Source organism: Urocitellus parryii, chromosome 1, assembly GCF_045843805.1.
Source record: "Urocitellus parryii isolate mUroPar1 chromosome 1, mUroPar1.hap1, whole genome shotgun sequence".
Classification (NCBI taxonomy): Eukaryota; Metazoa; Chordata; class Mammalia; order Rodentia; family Sciuridae; genus Urocitellus; species Urocitellus parryii.
In genome coordinates, this window is record NC_135531.1 from 18,720,949 (window position 1) to 18,744,874 (window position 23,926).

The following is a 23,926-nucleotide window of genomic DNA, read 5'->3' on the forward strand; positions in this document are numbered from 1 at the left end:
TTTTCTTTATTTATTCATCCATTGATGGGCACCTACACTGGTTCCGTAGTTTGGCTATTATGAACTGTGCTACTATAGACATGGGCAGGCATGTGTCACTACAGCATGATGGCTTTAATTCTTTAGGATAAACACCCAGAAGTGGTATAGCTGGGTCTTATGGTATGAAACACAGATTTCTTTATATGTGTCTGCCTAGTATTTCATTGGTAGGAATCACTCAAATCCCAGTCACCAGATGCTTCCTCAGCTCACTGTGCTGAGGAGAGGTTTGCAGGGCTGGACCTCTTAAAGAATTTTCATGCTTAGAAAAGCAAATTTCACAGAGCACAGGGCATGCCCCCTGGAGAAAGAGGGCTGACTTCTTTCTCCCCTTACTCTTTCCCTAAAGATGGGCTTCTCATGTAAACTAATTTTATCATCAAAGAGAAAACCGCAGTGAGTCAAAGGAAACACATTTATAGACTCAAATTAGAACAAAATCACTTCACAGAGGAACACCACAGGGGATACCTGAAAGAGAGTCCAAAAAGATGAGCTCTTCAGATAAAATTCTCCTGCTATCCTTTGCAAAGCTTTCCTTGTGATCGTTATAGAGAAAATAACTCAGATCTGTCCTTGGAGTATGCTGTTGTTTACCCAGCGCTACCTGTAAACACCTATGGCATCCTCATGTAAAAGTGATAGCAAAAGAAAGAACACAAAGATTATTTTGAATTTGTTGTTCATTTAATGTAGGGAGAGAAAAAAATCTATGTTGGATGAATAAGAGATTGAAATCATTAACATTTAATTTCATTTTATAGAGTGAGAGGGAGGCTCATGCAGATTAAATACCAGTTGGAAACCTTTAACATTTTGCCTGGGATGTTGTCATGTTTTCCATTTGAATGTTTTTAGAGTCTCTGGAGGTATAAAAGGGCAGAGGTGAGTTGAGAAAGAGATAACCAGGCAAAAGTATTGTCTTAAATCATCCTCAACAATAGTTTTATCTTCCCTGACTCAAGAAAATCATTTTACCCTAACTGCAAAAGTTTCCAACCAAATCACCATAGCAACACTTTCCCTAACAATGAAAAGGCCAGACAAGGAGGAAGTTGACAGAGAGGTGCTGCCATCCCAGGTAAAGGTGGAGGGTGGCCAGCAGGGCTTGCATTTCAAGCACTTGTCCAAGAAGTGGGGTAGGGCTGGATATGGCATCCCACACTTCAGGAGAGCAATGGCCGGCCTTTGGAGGTGGTTGGGCAGGGGAGACTGGGTAGGGCATCTATTGTGTGGTCAGCGGTGGCTGCTCAATGTCCAATTACTCAATTCCTAATCAAGCCACTCACTGGTTCGTTTTGGCAGGAAGAAGCACTTATCACTGGCCACCTCAGAATCCATCCTGACTATCAGGACTAGGTGGAATCTTCAAGATCCTTTGGTCCAAGTGTCTGAGGATTTGCAGAAATGATATGCAAGATTTTAAATGGGAGCACTTTCTTCATTTTTCTAAGGAGAGACTCCTTAGCTTTTATCAGATTTTCAAAGATAATCAAGATTCCCCAAATTTTAAGAGCCAATGGCCTAGTTTAGTGTTCATTCTACCCATATGGATACAAAAGGGAAATTATTTACCCAAAGTCACAGAACCACTGGGTGGAATATTTTTCTGTTTCATTCCTTTTCTTTTTCTTTTTTTTTTTTAAGTTTTGTTTTGGTTTTGATACTTTGCCCATTGCCAATCTCAGATTTAGTAAACAATTATTTTTCTTTGAACTATCAAATTCAGCAAGTGGCTGCCTTGAACCAGTCAGCTGGCAAACGATTAATGGTCGTCAAGCATGCATCCATCATAGAAGTTATATCTAAGGGGTGCTCCTAGAATGTATAAACACAGTCCAGGCTAAGGGAGTTAACAATCTGATTGGGGAAATAATACATCTAAGGATCAGTGCAGGAATAAAATGTCTAAGAACCACTAGGAAGCAGTGCAATACAGCATTTTTCAAGAACTGAAATGCTGAGGAAAGTGTATATTGGTCCATAACTTAAGAACTTAAGTTTGAATGTATTTGGATTTGGATAACTGAGAAGGAGTTGAGAATCCTTGGGTGGAGAAGAGACCAGAGTGACACCAGCTGCATATGACACAAACACACTAAGCATTAACCACAGGTAAATTATCAAGTGGGATAACCAAAGAGAGAAAATAATACGGGTGCTGGTGCTGCTATGAAAGACCATTTAATCCATACCAAAGATGGGTTTGGCATATACAAACATTAGCCATCAGTAGGTAAATAAGTAAGGCACTTCTTTTTTTTTTAAGAGAGAGACAGAGAGACAGAGAGAGAGAGAGAGAGAGAGAGAGACAGAGAGAGAGAATTTTTTAATATTTACTTTTCAGTTTTCAGTAGACACATCATCTTTATTTTATTTTTATGTGGTGCTGAGGATGGAAGCCAGCACCCCACGCATGCCAGGCGAGCATCTTACCGTTTGAACCACATCCCCAGCCCCAAGGCACTTCTTTACATACACACATGGTCAAGGCTTTCCTTATTAACATCTACTAATCAAATTCCCAAGTTGACCAATGATCCTCATTTGTTCTCACCAGTTGAGCAACTGGCTCATCAATAGTCAACTAAAAAGACACTTCTTTTTTTTTTTAATTTATATTTTACAAGACACTGCTCTAACCCCTGAGCTATGAAACCTTCATCCTTATATTTATTTAAGAGAGAGAGAGAGAGAGAGAGAATTTTTAAATATTTATTTAGTTTTTTAAAAGAAGAAATACAAATGATCAACAAATACATGAAAAAATGTTCGACATCACTAGCAATTAGAGAAATGCAAATTAAAACCACATTGAGATTTCATCTCATTCCAGTCAGAATGGTAATTATCAAGAATACAAGTAACAATAAGTGTTGGTAAGGATGTGGAGGGGGAAAGGTACACTCATACATTGTTGATTAGACTGCAAATTAGTGTAACCACTCTGGAAAGCAGTATGGAGATTCCTCAAAAAACTAGGAATGGAACCATCACAGGACCCAGCTATCCACTCCTTGTTATATATCCAGAAGATTTAAAATCAGCATAGGACAATGATATCAATGTTTACAGCAGCACAATTCACTATAGCCAAGCTATGGAACCAGCCTAGATGCCCATCAATAGATAAATGGATAAAGAAAATTATATATATATACAACAGAGTATTACTCAGTCATAAAAAAAGAATGACTTTATGACATTTGCTGGTAAATGGATGGAACTATAGACTATTATGCTAAGTAAAATAAGCCAGTCCCCCCTTAATGTTTTCTCCGATATATGGAAGCTAATCCAAAGTAAGGAGGCAGGGATTAAAAAATAGAAGAAAGATAATGGAGTAGATGAAGGGAAGGGAGGTAAGATGGAAAGGGAAAGACAGTGGAATGAATCTGACCTAAATTACCTACGTACACATATGAGTATACCACAGTAAGTCTCACCATGATATATGTCCATAAGACAGTAATTTTTAAAGGAAAACTATAAATAAATAGCAGAAAGATCAGTAGAGGAGAGGGAAAAGGGGGAGGGAGGAAGGAAGGGAAGGGGAATCACTGGGGACTGAATTAAAACAAGTTAGATTCCATGTTCTTACAATTATGTCAGAATGAATCCTACTTACGTATAACTAAAAAGAACCAATAAAAAAGAAATTAGTCTTAACTAAAAAAAAAGTCAACTGTGTTTATTCCCATACCTATTTATGCCCTTTTTGTTGTTACAATTGTTATTTTAACTTAATATTATATAAATCAGTGAAATGTGAGTACAAAAAGGAATGATAGCTATGTTAAGTGTCTTTGAAAGGCTTGATAAGCTGAACCACTAAAAAATGCCTTTAAACTAGGTAAAAGCTAGACAATTGTAAAAGATTGGGGGAAAGATCATAAGATTCCATAAGGATTTTGCACTCGGCTTTGTAAGTGATTATGTTTTTGGTTCACCTGAAGAAGTGTAAGTGAGACTTTCAGGTGTGGTTTGTGCAAGAATATCAGTGGGGCACTCTACTCAGTGGGCTCACACTCAAAGAAAAGTCCTTAGCTTTCCATTAGGAAAGTGGTGAATTGATGTTCACACATAGAATTTATCTTAAAAGAGTGTTCAGTTATTAGGTATCATTTTTTAAAATGTGAGTTTTGATTTTAACTGGCAAAAAAAATAACTCTCACTGATAATCCTAACAATATCAGATGAGGACTTCTGAGATAAGTAAGTGGATGAAGATAAAGATATATTCCTACTTATGCCCAAGACACAGGAGCTTGTGTGCAAGCTCCCATGCCCTGTTGTCGTTCTTCAAGGTCCTTTACAGGATGGAATCACGTCCAAAAACCCCACAACATTGCATTCCAAAGCACCTTAAGAGACCTTACTAAAAGTCTTATGAGAAAAGGAGAAAGGCTAATTATACTTTCTAGATATAATAGATGCTGCTACACTAAATAAATATTGAAAAATGTGTAATGACGACTGTTTGACTGGGTTTCTAAATTAGTAGCCTGCATGGACTACCCTCAGGTCTCAGAGAGGCTCAATGGCTAAACAGGCAAATGAGAATGTGGGAAGGATTTGCCCAAGAACAATGTAAGTGGTTAAGAAGAGAAACTGGATAGGAAAAACAAACAAAGCAAAACAATACAAAAGCCCTCCAGGCAGTAAAGAAGGCTCAGTTCTGCCCCCCTCACCTTTAAGGGGAAGACTGTTGGAAAACTTAAAAACATAAAAGAATAATCTTAGTGGTCTAAACTCAGAAGAAGAGTCACAATCAGTTGTATTTAGAATAATCAAAAGAATTGGGGGGAATAGTTGTCTGGGAAACATGCCTTCCTGAAATAAGAGGTGTCACAGAGTAAAAATTTAAAATTTTCTCGGTATATAGAAACACCAGGGTAAATTCAGTCCTGATGAAGTTTAGTAGGATATTGACAAAATCTTATGCTAGTTTTAAAAAAGTCGATCCCATAGGTCTAAGGCACAGAAAACCTGATGTGGCAAAAATCTCCAGTGGGAGGGGCATAAATCGAACTTAAGAAGTGGCCACTGTCTCACTGTGTGCCAGCTGCTGTTGGAAAGCCCCAACCCATAGCTGGGCACAAGGAGTTTTCTCTGTTAAGTAGATACGCTAGAGATGTGTGGAGACGTGCTGGATCCATCTTTTCCTTTTTTATCAGTTCCTTTTAGTTATACATAACATTAGGGTTCATTTTGGCATAATTATAAAAGCATGGCAGATAATTTGCTCAGTCCCCAGTACTTCCCCCTCCCCCTCCCCTTCCCTCCTCCCTCCTCCAGTTCCCTTCTCTCTACTGTAGATCCAACTTCTTTTGAGGAAGAGTTCCCAAGGTGGCCGAGTGGAGAAGACACAGTGAGCTCAGGGTAGTGTCTTTAGATAGGAGACCGACTGTGTGACAAATGAGGATGGGGTGGACACCCGCTTTTCCATATTGGACTAGGAACTTGGTAGTTCCTTACAGATAAGGTGATGGCCGCCCATACATGGGAAAATTTTTGATGGTAGTTAGGAATGGTCAACAATGAAGGCAGCTGCCTTGGGAGGATGAGCTGTGCATCAAAGCTGGTACTGGGGGATCCTGCTATCGGGCCCCCTCTGCCCCTGCATGAGTTCTGTTTCTATTCTTCATGCTCGAATAAATCCTTCACCAAAAGGAAGGAAAAAAAAAAAAGCAGGGGTTGTCAGCCATGGATCAGGGATCAGGGAGGATGAAGGACAATAGGAAGTCCTGAGCAGTGCAAGAGGTTAGAGTTAGTTCAGTGTCTCTGACTTTGGTCCACATGGGTTAATGTTTTTCCATGTTTTTGCATGATCCTCAGAAAGACATACAATGCACATGTGATCCAGTGAACATTACACACACACACACACACACACACACACACACGTTTTACAAATTCTTGTTTTACCTTGTATGATGCCCTCTGATATTTTCTTTTCAGTCCCATTCTATTTCACTTCTGAAAAACAATTGGCCAGGATTCCCTTTACCTTTCATTTAATGAATTATCACCCACAGCTTAAGGAACCCTTGTTCTTCAAGCTGGAGTGAAAAGTGAAGCTCAAACATGTTACAGACACTAACTAAGAAACTGGGCTTGAAGCAGTTAAATCCTACTTGGAAAATACTATTGAGATTGGAATTTGTAGGAGAAGGAAAAAAACTGTCCTCCAGGGGATATAGCAGGACCTGCAGAAGGGTTGTGACAGTGGAGGTCACACTACTGGCTTGAGAGGGGTGGACCAACAGCTTAATTATACTACAACCAGATATGTGTGGCCTCTTTCAGCATCAAACCTATCATTCTACAATTAAATGGCTTCTGAAGGACCTAGGATTCTCTCCTAAGTATTCTATCTTATATTATTCCTTTCTAAGCATCATCTCATGAACAGAATTAATAAGACTGTCCTGTGAGCTATCCCACACCTTGAACCTGATTCTACTATTACACTGATTATATCATCTGATAATGTCATTTTGTATTTCTGTCCTCCGGACTAGGCTCTGAGCTCATTAAGCATTTAGACTTTGTCTTATTCACCTATCTGTTCCCTGAGATGATTGCGTGATCTTCCAAAATTACAGATACCTATAATTCCTTTCTTGCTCAGAGCTTTTCATAGCTCCTAATATCCTTTGGGATATACACAAGCTCTTTTATGATGCCTTCCTTAGTCTGACCCTTGCTTACCCATTTCTCACCACAAACAGCTCCAGGCTGTTCCAAGAACATTTCTTTCTTGCCTCCAAGCCATTGCTTACTGGGCTTCCTCTAACAGATACCTTTTAGGATGCTTCCCCCCTCCTCCTCGGCTGGGTTATCTCTGATGTGTCCCTCTTAACTACTGTAAGAAGCCTTCAAATATGTACACTTGTATGTGTCATATATGATTTTTAAAAATTAAAAACAGATTCAGATATCAAATGTGTTCCCCCAGGTCCTTGCCCCCAGCCCTGCCTGCTACACTCACTGCGCTGGACTGGGCTCACCTGCATCCCCTGTAGACAGTCCAAAGGCTGGAGCTATAGCTTATTCATGCTTGAATCTCTTGTATGTGATCTTCATATATAAGATACTCAACACATACAAGTTTGTATGAAAATATGCTCACAGTAGATATCTAATAAATGCTGGTTGAACTGAATTCAGATATCTTCAGAACTCAGTCTTAGAAATAACGTGACGCCCTACAGCAAGTGTTGCAGATTTTAGCCAGCTGCCATTGTTTGTCACATTTTATTGGAACACAAGCACACACAATTGTTTAGGTATTGTCTATGGAAGCCTTTCTGCTACAATGGCAGAGTATTTGAGACAGTTCATACAGGTGACGAGTACAAAATATTTACTATCTCATCCTCTGAGAAAAAGTTTGCCAACTCCTGACCTAAAACAACAGTCTTTAACCTTCATGTGCCTCTGCGACAGTCTGATGAAGTCTATGAATGTTTTCCTATGCATAAAATAAAAATGTTTATATGCATAAAATAAAAAATAAGATCACAAGGAAACTAATTATACTGAACACAATTATAAAAATATAAAAATTATGATATAGTCATATATATGCTTATTCATGAACACATTAAATAATAAAATCCAGCAATGAATTTAAATCACTGTGATAATTTCAAGGTAGTGATAAACATAACTGGTACTTTGACACATGCACAGCAATTGTAATGGGAGAAGAAAAGACCTATCATTCTAATGGTGACAAAAATCACAGGCAGTGCTAATACCACTGTGGTTTGTTGTCTGCATTGATTCATGAAGAAAATGCTAAGTTTCAGTTGCTGAAACTAAGAATAATTATTTTTCAGCTAAGTGCAGGAACCCCTTGAATTTCCATCCAGGGAGCCTTTGGGGAGCTACAGACTGCAGATTAAGCACTCTGCTTTAAGAAAAGAGACATGATCCCATAGATTATCCAGGGCAAACAGGACAGGGGTGAGAGAGACTCTCACGCTAGGAGCCTACAATTGTCTGTCGATTTTACAGACTGGTTTTATGCAGGATTTGCTCTACACAGAAATGAATTGCAGAGAAGTACAAAACCACTAAGTAGTCACATAAAAAAAAATCTATTATTTGACCTTCAGCTTTCAGCCTCTTTCTTTATTTATGTGTTGGTTTAACCCAACCAAATGACAAACAGATGGATAGAACAGGATAATAATAAACTCAACTGGCAATTTGTCCCAGGTAGAGCAATAGGAAAGCACACTTTTCATTTGCAGTTTATAAATGGCTCCCAAAGCTGCTGCACAAGAATTCAATTTGTGTCAACTTCCTTCAATCTGAGCAAGAATTATATTAAGAATGCTCATAGTAGGAGGGATTGAAGCTTTAAAGAATCAATTTGTACAACTGTGGGTCAAACTTCTGCAAAAAGCATCCAGGAGACCCCTTCCATGAGAATTTGAGCAAAGCAACTTGATGGCTACCAGAATTTCTGGGACCAGCCACCCGTCAGGAAGTCTCTTCTGAGACTTAAGGTTTGAAACTAAAGGTAAGAAAAGGGAATTCTTGTCTTCATGAAGCACCACTTGTTAACATGAAACCTCAGTTGACTTTCAATCAAGCCTGTTCTTGCTTATTTCTAATTCTGTTGATGGTGGGAAGGAAGACTGATACCTAAACTGCATAACTTCCTAAACACTTGCTTGAAAAGAAAGCAGGAACATTTTCCACATTCCCTCATTTTCTCCAAATTAACTAACTGCATATAAAGAATCCTTTGGGACTAGGGATGTAGCTCAGTGACAGAGTACACCTGCTTAGCATACATGAAGCACTGGGTTCCATCACTGGCATTGTGATTGTGTGTGTGTGTGTGTGTGTGTGTGTGTGTGTGAGAGAGAGAGAGAGAGAGAGAGAGAGAGAGAGAGAGAGAGAGAGAAATTCTTTAAATATTTTTAATCCTAACTTTTGGGTGCAAGAAAATCAATGCAGGGCTATATTGCAGTCACTTGCCTAATGACTGCTGTATATTGTAGTAAATTCTATGAAGAAAGTTGGCAGTTCACTTACTTTTGAAGAGCTCTGAAGCAAGTTTGCATTCCATGTGAAATAAAATCACAGGGGGGAACTTTCAAGTTAGTCATATATATTTAGGTTATTTGAACATTTGCCACACACTGATATCCTTTTTATGATGAGAAAACAATAACAATAAAGACTTTTCGGTGGGGGTAGGTATGACAGTGACCATCGGTAAGGTGTGTATGTGCAGATGTGTATGTGTTGGGTATTATCTGGCTTCTATTTCTGCAGTTGGTGAGTGAGGATGTTGGTTACTATTGTAGTCTCTGACATCAGTGATAAAGGATTCATTTAACCACTTGTGACTAATGCTTTTTCAATTATTTACTTAAAAACCTATAGCTGCCAGTGCAGCAATACATTTCCATGTGAAATCAGGGTAGAAAAACCAACATTAACATATCCTCCATGAGCCACTCTTCTAGGTGCTTTGCAAACATCTTTTTCATTATCATGTCCTTTCTGAGGTGGCCACTGTCAACATCTGTATTTTACAGCTGAGGAAAGCCAGAGGGTGAGGCAGCTCACTCAAGGTTCCAGCTAGCTGTTGGTATTCTCTGCATGCAATCCCATAAATGCCTGGGTACACATGTTTGCCAGAATCCATTTGACATGTGATAAATTTGCTGAGTGCCAGGTGCTGTATTCTATAAAGGGGAACAAGTCTGAGGCTACCCTCATGTTCCAGTAGGAAGACAGAGCTTGAACAAGTAATTAACTACAGATGTGCTGAGCGTGCATGCAAATGCTGTAGGTATGCCCAACCTAATCTAGGAGAGGAAGAAGGTAATCAAGCAAGGCTTCCTGGGATGCTTATAAAGGAGTCTTGACAGGATGAACCAAAACTAAATAAGGAAAGAGGTTAGAAGAGCTATCCTTGCACAGGGCCTAAGCATAAAGACTACAGTCAGGGACAAACATGCCTGTAAGAGAAAGCAGAAAAGATCCATCGTGAAAGCCTTAACAGGGATGGTCTGCATGGATAGAACACTCTGTGCATTACCACACAACCAGTGTTGTAAGCATTTGCATTCACAGCAACCCTATGAGGAAAGTAAATTATTTTTTTCTATTCTGCTGTCTGAGGCATAGAAAAGTTAAATAACCCACTAAAAGAGCATACAGATTAAAATGGTGAGGGCATGTGTGTCAAAGCACCAGTCTATACTGCCTCACCTATGTCACTACGATAGATCATCAGAGTCACGGGATTTTAGATGTCACAAAGTCCAGTCTTATTTTACACTCAAGGAAAGTGAGGATTGAAATCAAGTAACTTTGCCAGGATTGGAGTTCAGTTTTGCGATCTCTCTTGCCATTCCACATTTGAACAAATGTACACCTGGGTGGTGATAGGATTGAGACTCCTTTCAGACCTTTTGACCTTGAACACAAGACAGATCATATTGGATTTCTCTTAAAATTATTCAAGGGACATCCAGAATCCTTTCAGTTTCATTCCGAATCCCAAACTAACAGCCTTTGCAGGGTTGCTTCCCGTGAGGTAACCAAATGAATTTGTTACTTGCAGATTAAAAAAGAAGTTTATGATGGCATAGAAAGGTGAATGACTTTTGACAAAAATATAAATTTGTGATAATCACCCAGGCTGTATGACCTTGAAATTTGTAGGCATTGCAATCAGCCAAGAAACAGATCTACACGAAAGTAAAGTTTGCAAGTCTTATTAGGAAAGGCAATTGCAAGGCAATTATTTAGGCAGAAAGATGTGAAAAGGAGAAGAGGGTAAACATTACTCCTTCTCATTTATTAGTAGAACTTTCTGGGGTGAGATTTGAAGATCAACATTTCTTATCTTGTTTTCCTAAAACATACACAGAAATATTTTGAAGTTTCACATGTACCCAAATAAACTAGCAATGAACTTTTAATTGAAAACACTCACTGAAAATTTTAGTCTGCTCTTTCCAGTAGTTGATAGTGCAAAGCTCTGGAGCATTTTTAACCAGTCATGTGCCACTTACAGAAAAAAAATTGTAGCTAAGTCAAATGAAAACTATTTATCACCTCTAATTGCCCTGATTGATAGCATATGTGGGGCACAGCACCCTAACTGGAGCATCAGTGACGAGGAACATTTTTCCAGGCCCTTTGCTTTCATTACCACCACAGTATATATATATATATTTTTTGCTTATGAGAAAGGCACTTACCCTGGGGAAATTCTTAAGCAGAAGAAGGCAGATTTCTCAGATATTTATAGTCAAAATATTTTGAAACATAGGTAGCTATATTTATGCTTGGTTCTTATTTTAATAAACATGGGACTTTGCTGCCCACAAAGAAATTTTCAATATCACGTGAGTAAAGAAATATTCTCCTTCTCTTCAAATGCATGACTTTTCTGTTTGAAAAAAAGCAATTGAATGTTTTAAAAACATTGCAAAATATGTTACAGCCTGCAGCCTTGCTTACAATTTGCCTGATCATATCTTTTTTCTACCGTTCAAAAAACTAAAAATTTGCAGTTAACGGGGAATCTAATGAATCATTCCCATTCCAATTTTGAGGGAGACTGTGAAGATTGTGCCCATTTAAAAGTGTTCATCCTGCCTGAGCCAGAGACCATGATACTCTCTGATGCAGTTGCTGAGAACATAACTCCTGGGTGTTCATGCCAGAGATGTCCTGTCTTGGGGGAGGTAGAAGCTGGGTGAGGAGCAAAAACTTGCTTAGTCCTAGGGCCATGATTCAAGTGATCATCATAAATAAAGTCTCTCTGAAACGTCATAATAACTAGCAAATAAAGAGCTGAACCCCCAGATTATGATCTAGTGTTATTTCTCAGGTTCATCTTTTATTAGTCAGTTAAGTATTTTTAAAACTTTTGTTAGAATATCCTGTAGCAGTACCTTTAATATTGCTTATCCCCAGTGAATGGCAAGTAAGAAGAGCAAACTGATGTATAAGTGCCACCAAGCCAGAGAGAAGATTTTCCAGTGACTAAACTTAGGTGGAACTTCCCATTAGGATGTTGAAATCAGAGGATAACCTCTGAGGATAAACCAGTTTCTACAATTTCCTAGGCTTGGTTTGCAAAAGGCCTGCATCTTAAGCGCAACAAGAAATTTTTGTCTCACACAGAGATCTGTTACATGTGCTTCTGTACACAGGAAATATACAGGCAAAGGAATTCATCATGAAACATGACATGCACTTTTCTAGGGAAAAAAAGAATAACTAAAGACTTTTGTAGTCCATTTGAACTGGTATTAAAAAAATACAATCAGAGATGGTGGCAGATCTCAGTGGTAGAGCACTTGTCTAGCATATATGAGGACCTGGGTTTTATCCCCAGCCTGATAAAAAAATAAAGAAGGAAAGAAAATAAAAGTATAGTAGTCAGTCTTGTATATCAGTTGATTCCAAGTCAATGAATTCAACTAATGAGGATCTATAATATTTGGGAAAAAATACTTATACTGAACATGTATGGAATTTTTCCATGTCACCAGTCCCTAAACAATGTAGTACAGCAGCTGTTTACTAAGCACTTATATTGTATTATGTACATATCTCCTTGGATATCAAGAGATGACTGTACCATGAACATAGTAACTTATAGCTAACAGTAACTTATAGCTTCCAGTTCTGGAGGCTGAGAAGTTCAAGAACGTGGGCTAGCAGATTCATTTTCTGGTGGGGCCTGCATTCTGGTTCATAGCTGGCAATTTTTCAGTGTCTCACATGGTGGAAGGAGTAGGGAGCTCTCTCAGGCCTCCGGATGAGTGCACTAATCCCATTTCTGAGGGCTCTGCCCTTGTGATCTAATCACCCACAAAGGCCCTGCCTTTGAAAGCACAAGCATTCAGACCATGGCACACACCAACAGCAGTTTCTGATTGAGAGCCTAGGAAAGCTCTCTCCAAACACGAATCCTCAGGCGCTTACCTGTATGGGATAATCCCTGAGATGTCTACAAATGGATTTATTTTGCAGCCCAACATTAAATGCTGCAACAAGCTGTGAAGGCTTCTTTCAGAAACAACCGCAGACAGAGATTGAAGGGGCTTCCTGCTCCCTCCTCCAGCCAGGCTCTGAGCAGGCTGAGTCCCTGCTTTGGTCTCTGAAGGAGGGTCACAGACACCAAGTCACCCAGGGGCCTCATTAAATAGAACACTGGGCTGAGGTCTGGAAAATTCAGTTCTACTTTTAATTCTGTCCCTTACCAGCTATTTCACTATAGCAAAGAAAGTTAAGCAATTAAGTCTTAGTTTTCTCTTTTGTAAAAGGGAAATGAGGGTTTAGTAGGAAGGAAACAGACAGGTATAGAGTGTCTGCAGTATAAAAACTTTACAAAGCCTATGAGTAATAACTACAAAAGAGTTGAATTTGCCTGATATTGCAGATGAGAAAATGGAGGTCCTGAGATACAATAACTTGACTGAATCGATGTGTGCTGGAAAAAAAATAGAAACAGAATTCCTAGTACAGGAGCTATAACCAGGACCGGGCTTTCTCCATTTGGAACACTGAAGAATCCAAGAATTCCAAATTTGGAGTTAGCTTCCAGAACACTGTGAAGGTATTTTGTTAAGGCAAACAGACGTCAAAGAATTAACAGTTTGTAAGAATGACCTAAAGATATGGACAAGAGTTTGAGCCTTGAGCCCCTCAGATGCTAGGAATAGTTCTGAATGTTCAAATGTATTTTTGTTGGAGGGAATTGTAATTATTAAGTACACATGTATAACACTCCCACACGCCTTACACTCTTGCAGGTTTGTAATGCCTCCAATCTCTTTCTCATATGTGACTTCACTTGATCCTCCTAATAGTTACACGCTATAGACAGGAAGAAGTTATTGCCCATGTTTTGCAGATAGGAGTTCGTAGTTGATGCCCGTGGGTCCCTTATCACTCCCCACACCCCATTTCTGATTTCAGCAGCAGTTGGGATGTGAACAGTTTTGTGAGATCTCAAACTCACCTCCATCAGCCCGTGTCCACCCTCAAGCACCTGCTGGCCTATGTCACTCCTCCTTGTATTCCAGGATCCTGTTTGATGATTCAGATCCCAACATGGCCTACAAGTATGGAAAGGCTGTACCTCCTGGTGTAACCCTCAAACAACAGAAGTCAGTGGGCAAATGTTGCTTGTCTTTTTATGGCAAATCTGAGAGGAATTCTCCAGAGAGATCTCAGTGCAATGAAGACCCAGTGAAGGCCTCACGACCTGGAACAATGACTTTAGTAACAAGCCCTTATCTGTCCTCTTTTGCTGTCTCTTTCTCCACATTCTATCATTTTTGCTTCCAAATTAACTATTTGCAACTACATTCTTGCTTCACTCTTTCTTCTGAAGGCACCACAAACAAAGAGGCTTTGAGGCTCAGGATGGAAAGTGACTTCCCCAGGGCCATGTGTCTTGGAGAGTGGAGGATCACAACACTTTCTCCAGGTTCTTCTGGTTCTGAAGCCAAAGACTCTTTGATCTACTCTCCCGTGTACAAGCAAGGTTAGGTAACTGCCATTTCTACCTTGTATCAATGTACCAAACATAGAGCAAGTTTTAAAAGAGATGTTTGAGTGAAAAATTAATACTAAGTGATAATTATCATCTTTATTGGGGTTACTCAGATGATTAAAACACTTTAGCATTTTTCTAAAATTTAATGGATTACAATTTGTTCTGTTGGTGTTGTCTAATTTACTTGTGTAACTAAATTATAAATGTTAGGTTTTGCTCCAAGTTTTATAGATGAAAAACTTTCAGTGTTGCATATTTAACTAGTATTGGAAACCAGATTAGAATCTTCCCTGTTCTAGGCATATTCTTGGCTTTGCTTGCCAAATGAGATCAAAAGCAGAATTGTGGATTGTCCTCAAGGAACAGTCCTGGTTTGGGCTTTGAAACGAACATCTTTCTTTCTTTCCTTCCTTACTGACTTTCTTTCTTTTACTAATTCCTAGTGTTATTTGCCCCAATTCCAGAAACTGCACCACAATTTCCTTTGAGGATTCAACCCTCTTGAATACTCAATCAATAAACTTTAGGTTTATGCCATATTTACAGTAAAATCAGTGTTTGGTCAATCTGTGGCTTCTTCCCATCCTGACCACAGTGGTTGGCTCAGAGAATGGAATGGGACCTAAGGCTGACAGATTAGAATGAACGTCAGGATTTTGCTGGTGTATGGATAAATAGCCGCTTTCTTTTCAGTAGTGAACTAAACTAGTTTTGTGTGTCTGATGGCTTTCTTGCCACCTATTGGAAAAGCCTGCCCGAAAACAAATCAATAAAGCAGAGAGATGGACACAGACTGGTGAGGTGACCCAACTCTAGAGTCCCCTGATTTTATATCTGCCACTGGACTTTATAGTCAGGAGGAGCCAGTACATTACTGTTCCATCTTCTCCTTTCAAGTTTCTGCCACTTAAAATTCATCAAGTCCTGTCTGAAACATGCTCCATATTCAAGCATTCAAGAGACTTGGTATAACACTTCTCTGAAAAAAAAGAAAAAACAATGTCTGTTTTTCACCACCAAGAAATGGGCTAGGAGGTCAAGAAAAGGAAGCATAGCTAATCAGATTAGGGCAGGATCCTTCCTCCCAGCTTCAGAGAGCCCTAGGAATGAGGTGCTGCACCAGTCTCTTTATGAATCCATAAAGCAGCAAGCCTCCGGTGAGCTCCATCATCTTTAAGGCAAAGAATGCAAACTCCACACATGTTGTTTTCAGACCCATTGATCAGCCATTGCTTCAATTCAACATCAAACTGCAACCAGAGTTCAGAGGAAAGACCCTAGACTGTTAATTCTTCCTTCCTTTCTCCCTTTCTCTCTTCCTTCCATACAATTACATAGCTGCACTGAGAATGTTTTTACGACTAAAGAACTTTTAATTCTAACTTTTAATCACTCATCTTCCCTCTAACAAGCTGAATAAAAATAACTGCAGAAGTAGACTATAGGAAAAAAAAAGCTGAAATCAAACCAAGAAACTTGCCCCACGGCAATATGGGTGCAAAGGAAACCATGCATTGTATTTGTTTCTGAAGAGCTTTCCCCCTCCCCCGAGAAAAGTCATCATCAAATATTTACTTCAAAGATATGTTTCAAAACCAGAAGGGCTAGTTTCAAGCTTGAAATGCAGGCAGGCTAGTTGGTAATGGTGCCCCAAGAGTTTACAGAGCTCAGAACTGTGTCTGACTGAGGAAGGGAAATAGAGAAGAGATGGGTGAGTGGGGACAGGTTTACCAGATGACCAGAGCGGTGTGGACATAGGCACTGGTCAGAATGTAAGTATGTCCTTCCAAGCCTGTGTGCTCTCACAATGTCCATGTAGTGAAGACTTACAGATGACCACCCTTCCTGGTACCCTTACATCACTCTCAGAGCAGCTGAGGTCTAGAAATACCACACAAACTTACCTGATGAATTCCACGGAATAGTACTGAATAGGGGAGTGTCCTTCACTCTGTCCAGGTTTCCAAGATAGGGCCACCTCTGAATCAGAAACCACAAGGGCACGTGGCTGCTGGGGTGCCGCTGGAGGCCGGCAGGAATCTAGGCAGGACAACAAACACGAGGCTGATTGTATCAGCTCTAGAGAGGTTGGATACATTTTTTAAAAATGTGCTTCCCAGGACCAAAACATCTCTGGTCACAACAACCTCAAAATCCAAAACAAACACACACGGACAAATCACAACTGTGCTCAGCACATAAGGTCTGAGTCATGAGAGCTGGTCTTCCTTTCTCTTCCCAGCACATCTGGATAGAAAGCTGACCATATTAGGTTCTGCTGACCCGAGGACATGCGTGGTATGTACTTCCACCTCCTGATGGACTGTCATCTCTGTTTGCATGTTGGAGTTGATATTTATCTTCAGGAAAACTCAATGCTTACCATTACTGCAAATTACTTTCCAATTCATGTGTGTGGTGTGTGTGTGTGTTTGTGTTTCCTCTGCTGATAAGAAGATACAAAGCAATGGAAGGGCATTTGGGAAATACCTTCCTCTTGTGTAAAGGTGATCCTCCCATCCAGGTCATGGTGGGTTCCAGCTTTTCATACCTCTCATGTATTGCCTGGGTCCAGAAGAGTTTTCCCACCTTCCTATATAAGCACTTCTGTAACTCTGGCTGGGGAAGCATTGGTGCCACCTGCTACCATTTCCTTCTCCCTACCAAGAACACCTTCTGAGCAGTGACTGCAATCAACCTGCTTTTGTACCCCAGCATCCACCTTAGTGCCACCTGAGTGACCATTGTTTGGATTCTCTTTGCCTATACATAAATCTCTCTCCCTCCCCTTCCTCTCCTCCGTATGTCCTATCAGCCCATCAGTTCTCCATTTAGCCATCGTCTTTTCAGGGATCCCTCCCCTCATCCCTGTGTTGTTCTCACAGACTGTGAAGACACACTCATTAGACAGCATCTTGACTCACCCCACTGAGTTCTAAGAGGTCTGTGCTGGTGTTGGGGGCACTACTGAATTCCCAGAGCCCATCAGAGTGTCTGGCCCACAGAGGATCCCCATTGGATTTGCTGAATGAAGGCATGAATGACTAGCAGCCCACCACTTTCCTGTTATGAATGAATTTGAACCTGCTTTACCTTGGGACAACGTGGTAACATGGTGAGGGGGGCTGAGCCGCCCTTTGCCAGTCTGGCTGTAAGCTGCTACACTCACTCGATATTCAGTTCCTGGTTTCAAATCTCCAATCACTTCTTCCTGTCAATAATCAAACAAGAAAGGTGCCAAAGGTCAGAATTCCTTTTGGGCAAACCCTATAGTTTCCATAAGGTTTACATCTTGAGGTTCCTGTGAAAATGCTTAGAACTTTGCTGTGTCTAGAATTGGCCTAGTTTTAAAATTTGCTAAAAGGAAAACACCATAACACTCCCAAGACTGAAGGGTTATCTTTATGGAATCAATACACTGTACTACTACCAGGGCTCATTGACATCATCAAATGCTGCTGTCAATATTCGAACTCTTTGATCAGACTAGAGGCTGCTGAATGATCTTTCCCAGGGTTGGATTCCCCCAGTTCTTTCTTTTTAGATTGCAGATGCTTAGGGCTTGGTCTCATAGCAGGTGATGCTGCTGCTGTGTGTCCAGGGACCCTCCATTGAGAAACATTAGGATTAAGGATGGATGGATGTGTGAACTTATCCTGTGTCCCCAAGCCTACAGGGCTAAAGAGTAGGTGCGAGCCTGGGCCTCCTCAGTAAGAAGCAGCAGCACACTATAGTGGAAAAAGAGCCAGCCTGGAGTCAACCAACCTGCCCTTGAACCCTGATTCACCCACTTATTACTAGCTGTGGCCTTGATATCAAATCCTATGAGCTTCAGCTTCTTCCTCAGTAAAACAGATATGACATACAACTAACTATCTTACATGGTCATCATGAAACAATGTATGTCCAGGAGCTGGTAAGGAGAATGTACTCAAGAAACAGCTAACAATGACTGTTGTCTTAGGTGTGTGGGGACCAGGCTCCTCTCTGTTCACCTGGGTTGCTCATCTACTCTGATACTCAAGCCTTCTCCTTGATATCTTCCCTGACCATCCAGGCCTGGAGATCCCACCATATTAAATGCTCTGCCACTAATTTATATAATATATAATGTGTACACACACACACACACACACACACACACACATATATATAAAATATATAATGTGTATATATATATATATATATATATAGAGAGAGAGAGAGAGAGAGGAGAGACAGCATTCCTAACTCCCAATTCCAAAATCCAAGACTTTTTGAGCACTGTTTTGATACCATGAGAAAAATTCTACTCCTGACTTTAGATGTCAGGTCACAGTAAAAACACATGTGCACTAAAAGTTTGCATACAATTACCTTCAGGCTATGATCAGAAAGTGCATATGAACATAAGTAAAGTTCATGTTTAGACTTGGGTCCCATTCCCTAGATATCTCACTATGTATATGAAAACATTACAAAAGAAAAGAAAGAAAAAAGAAGGAAGGAAGGGAGGGAGGGAGGGAGGGAGGGAGGAAGGAAGGAAACTGGAAACACTTCTGGTCCCAAGCACTTTAGATAAGAGACCTGTATGACACATTGTTACTGTTTCTCCTATGAGGTTGTATGCCACTTGAGAGCAGGCATAACGTATTTCTTCAAAATGTCTTCTGCAGGTAATGAAACATTCATTGTTGCAAAAGAAAATTAAGAAGATTCATAAAAAGTGTTTTGAAAGCATTGAATGGACAATTGTCAAAATTTAATACAGTAGTTATTAAACCCTGACTATACGTTAGAATCATTAGAAGATCTGAAAATGTAAGTAAATAGAGATTTGAAAACACAAATAAAAACTGATGCCTGGGCTCCGCTACATTCTGCTTAAATCAAAATCTCTGGGGACAAGGTCCAGGCATCTGCTTACAACTCTCCAGGTGAGTCTAATGGGCATCCAGGTTTGTGAACCACTGGTCTAGGAGGTAGCTCACCTCCTGAGCTCTGGACCTATCTGCTTCCTCCCCTCTATTTGTCAAGTATCTCCAACATCTCCTGCATCTACTTGATTTGTCTGTATTTGCTCAAATCACTCCCATCTCAAAAAGAATCATCCCTTCCTATCACACATGCACCCCTAGTTTCTCCCCTCAGAGACATCTTTTGGAAGGTGTCTCCACTTCCTTACCTCTTGGTCACTCCTCCACTTACTCCCATCTGGCCTCTCTCCTCCACAAACCTATTGAGATGTTCCTACCAAAGCCCCCACAACAACTCTGTAACAAATCCAATGCAACATCATCTTTTGACTTTCTGCTGCTTTCCATACTGTTGCCTGCTCTAGCTTCTGAAATCTCTGGCCTTCCTTGTAAACCATGGTTCCGCTCCTCCTTGGTCTCCTACTTCTTTTGTTGCTGCTTCCTAGTATCTTGTACCTTCTTTCCCCTGTCTCTACTGTCCTTTGGAGAGCTGGTCTTTCCCAGGAGCTCATCCCTTGCCATCTTCTCTTCCCCTCTGTAGACTTGTGGGCAAACTCTTCTCCTACACCCTGAGTTTCTGGTACCACTTTTGTGGTGGCACCTCTAACATCTACACCTCCTGCTCTGCCTCTTGACCTCCAGGCAAGCATTTGTGATTGCCTCTTGACCAACTCTACTGGACGACTACCAAGCAACTCAAGTTCCACACAACCAAAGCTCACCCCCTCATTCCTCCCCCTACTAGCAAAAGTATCACAAAACATTGCTTCATGTGTGGTGTTCTATGTCACTTTACCCAAGCGAGAAATTCGTGATACTGCCTTCTCTTTGTTCATTCATCCTTCCAAACCACCATCCATCCAATCAGTTGCCAATTCAGTTGCTGCCACTTTTTTTTTGTATCATTTGAATCTGTTTATGTCATTTCATTCTTAAAAGTCCTTCAAGTCCAAATCCTCAACATTAAGACAAAGCCCTGTGGCTCCTTGCCACCGAAGTGCCTGTACTCCAGTTTAGACTCCACACTCTGCTAAAGTTACATTTATAAATCTTAAATCCCATCATAACTCTTTCTACTTTAAAACACCCCTAGAATAGTGCTATTTGTGTCCCCCTGTGTATCCTTCTAACATCCTTCCTTGCCACCTCCTTTTCTTGTATTCTACATTCTAGTCATACTTAAGAACTTGGCAGGACTCAAATTTATGCCATTCAATCGCTTGCCTCTGGGCCTTTGAACCTGCTGCTCCCTCTACATGAAGTGTCCTTCTGCCTACTCTTGCCTGGCTCACCCTGCTCATCCTTCATGACTCAATTCAGCTGAGACATTACCTCATATCTCTAACCCCAGCCCCAGTCTGGTTAGGTGCCCCTCCTCTGTGCCTCCCGGGTGTCCTTGGTGGACTTCAATCTTCACACCACTCACCTTACATTGTAACTGTCTGTTAATTTGTCACCTTCTCCCCACCCACTCGAGGGTAGAAAGCCAGTTCTTATTCCTCTGGCATCCCAGAGCTTAGCATAGTATTATCAGACCCATAGCAAATGCTCATGCAATGCTTTTTGATGAATGAATAAGTGAACTGAAGTGAAATAAAAGAAAGAAACTAAGAGCCAAAATGTCCCATATAAACAGATTACCTCATCCAGAAACCAGCTTCAAGCACTGACCCATCTTGTCAAGAGCATCAGTATCGGCTGTGGTTTGAATGTGACCCCACAGTGCATATGCTGGAAGCTCCGTCCTCATGCATCAGTGTTGAGAGACGGTCTAACAGAAGGTGATTCGGTCTTGAGGACAGAGTCCTTGCAAATGGATGGCTGTGCAGAGTGGGCTAGTTATGGAGGGAGAGGATTAGCTATTGAGAAAGTGGGCTTGTTGTAAAGGTGGCTTTGCCTCCTTTCTATCATTCTCTCTTGTCCTTCCATCTTCCACTGTATTGTGATGCAGCAAGAAGCCCTCACCAGATGCTGAGCAGGGGTTAGGGCCATGAACTTGGACTTCCCAGCCTTCGGTTTCATGAACCAATGAACTTCTTTTCTTTATAAATCACCCAGTCTGTGATATTCTGTTATAGCAGCATAAAGCAGACTAAGATAATACCCTTGCCCTTGGCCGAGGAGTAACTAACTCCAAAGACAGGAACGATTTCCTGTGGTCTACCTCTACCACAACTTTTAGACCATTCTCATTTTCCATTTTCACTTCAATGCCCTCATAGAGGCCCCATGACTCCCTGAGTCATTTCTACAGCATCCTGGAGAGCAGCTGTCTCCAATCTGCATCTCTCTCCCTCCTGCTCATCTTCTCTCCATGGAGCTGCACAAGGGGTCTTTGCTGAACACAGAGTCTTGTTTTCATCGCTCCTCTCCTGCTCTGCTCCTGGCATCTGTGCATCCTGGCTCCATCTCTGCCCTTGGGATTGTGTCAAGTTGAATGGTCTGAAGGGAGCAGGTGAATCCAAGAACCTGTTCTTATTTTCTCCCAAATGACACTCCAGGTTCATCTCAAGCAGCAAAACACACTCTCAAACCAACTCCATGCTCTGGTGGGTTTTTGCTTTAGAATCCTCTCTTTTTTCAAACTATTCCTATTTGCTGATGACATATGTTAGAAGACCCAAAAAACACCACCAGAGAACTTCTAGAACTCATAGATGCTTTCCCGCAAAGCAGCAGGATATAAATTAACACCCATAACTCAATCATATTCCTATACATCCATGATGAATCAATTGAAAGAGAAATTAGAAGAACTGTCCCATTCGCAATGGCCTCAAAGAAAATAAAACATTTGGGAATCAATCTAATAAAAGAGGTGAAAGACACTGAAAACCTCAGAATACTAAAGAAAGAAATTGAAGAAGACGTTAGCAGATAGGAAGGTATCCCATGTTTTTGGATAGGCAGAATTAATATTGTCAAAATAGCCATAGTACCAAAAGCACTATACAGATTTAATGCAATTCCCAATAAAATTCCAATTATATTCTTTATAGAAATAGAAAAAGCAGTCATGAAATTCATTTGGAAAAACAAGAGGTCTAGAATAGCCAAAGCAACCCTTAGTGAGAAAAGTGAAGCAGGAGGCATCACAATATCAGACATTAAATTATACTACAGAACTATAGTAACAAAAACAGCATGGTACTGCCACTAAAGCAGACATGAAGACCAATGGTATAGAATAGAAGACACAGAGACAAATGCACATAAATGCAGTTATCTCACACTAGAAAAAGACTCCATAAACATACATTGGAGAAAAAATAGCCTCTTCAATAAATGGTGCTGGGGAAACTGGACCCTTATGTAATAAAATGAAATTAGACCCCTATCTCTCACTCTGCACAAACCTCAACTCAAAGTGGATCAAGGATCTACACATTAGACCAGCGATCCTGTGCCTACTAGAAGAAAAAGTAGGCCCCAATCTCCATCGTGTTGGCCTAGAAACTGATTTCCTTCTTCCTAAAGTGCAAGAAATAAAACCAAGAATCAATAAATGGGATCAAACTAAAAAGCTTCTTCACAGCCAAGGAAACGATCAAGAGCACGAATAGAGAGCCTACAAAATGGGAGGAAATTTTTGCCACCTGTACCTCAGATGGAGCATTGATCTCCAGGATATACAAAGAACTCAAAAAATTTAACATACTTTGTTAGGTTAGCTCTCCTTATCTACCCTTTGAGGGGTGATTTTTCCGCCCTTGGTGTTTTCACACACATGGCCTTATTTAAATCTTCCTCAGTCCTTTGAAGTTGGTGGCACTCTTATTTTTGTTTGCAGAAGTGGAAAATAAAGCTCTGAAAAATTCACAATTAACTGAAGGATATTGGTGTAATAACTTACAGAATGGGGATTCTCACCCTGCTCAGTTTGACTCCATGGCACAAGGTCTAACTGGATAATACTAGATGAGAAACACTAAGTAACGTTACTTATCATAAACACCGAAGACTAGATTATGATTACTTTATAAATGTGGAGTTAATGTACAATAAATGTAAATCTTACCACTGAAAAAAGGAAAATTATATTTTTAGTTGTTCCACATATAGATTTAAAACACCTGAACTGTTCATACCATGTGGAAGGTCCGTGCTGCTCTTAGCCCGGTGAGAGGTATTGGGTGAGCCTCCCGGGAGCCAACGGTTCCCAGCCTGAATTTTCCTGTTTATATGCCAGCAAGTTGGCATGAGGGTGCAAGGGTGAAGAGTATAGAGGAGTTGGGCCATGAGTTGGGTCCAAGTGATTTAACTGTCATCACTTGAACATCTCTCCTCCCAAGGGGAGCCCCTTGTTATACTGCAACTTAAGATAACCTTTGGAATTTTTAGACAAATACCACACAATTCCACAAACCTT

At 40.5% G+C, this 23,926-nt stretch overlaps 1 protein-coding gene across 1 annotated transcript in view; it reads right to left on the minus strand.

Annotated features, from left to right (window-relative positions):
* Positions 1 to 23,926, minus strand: part of Egflam (EGF like, fibronectin type III and laminin G domains) — a 175,124-nt gene that overhangs the window by 81,433 nt on the left and 69,765 nt on the right. The window contains exons 5-6 of the mRNA XM_077795502.1: positions 17,696 to 17,813; positions 16,507 to 16,642 (exon numbers count right to left, since the gene is read on the minus strand). Coding sequence (XP_077651628.1) covers positions 16,507 to 16,642; positions 17,696 to 17,813 — 254 coding nt within the window. The remainder of the gene's footprint in view (positions 1 to 16,506; positions 16,643 to 17,695; positions 17,814 to 23,926) is intronic.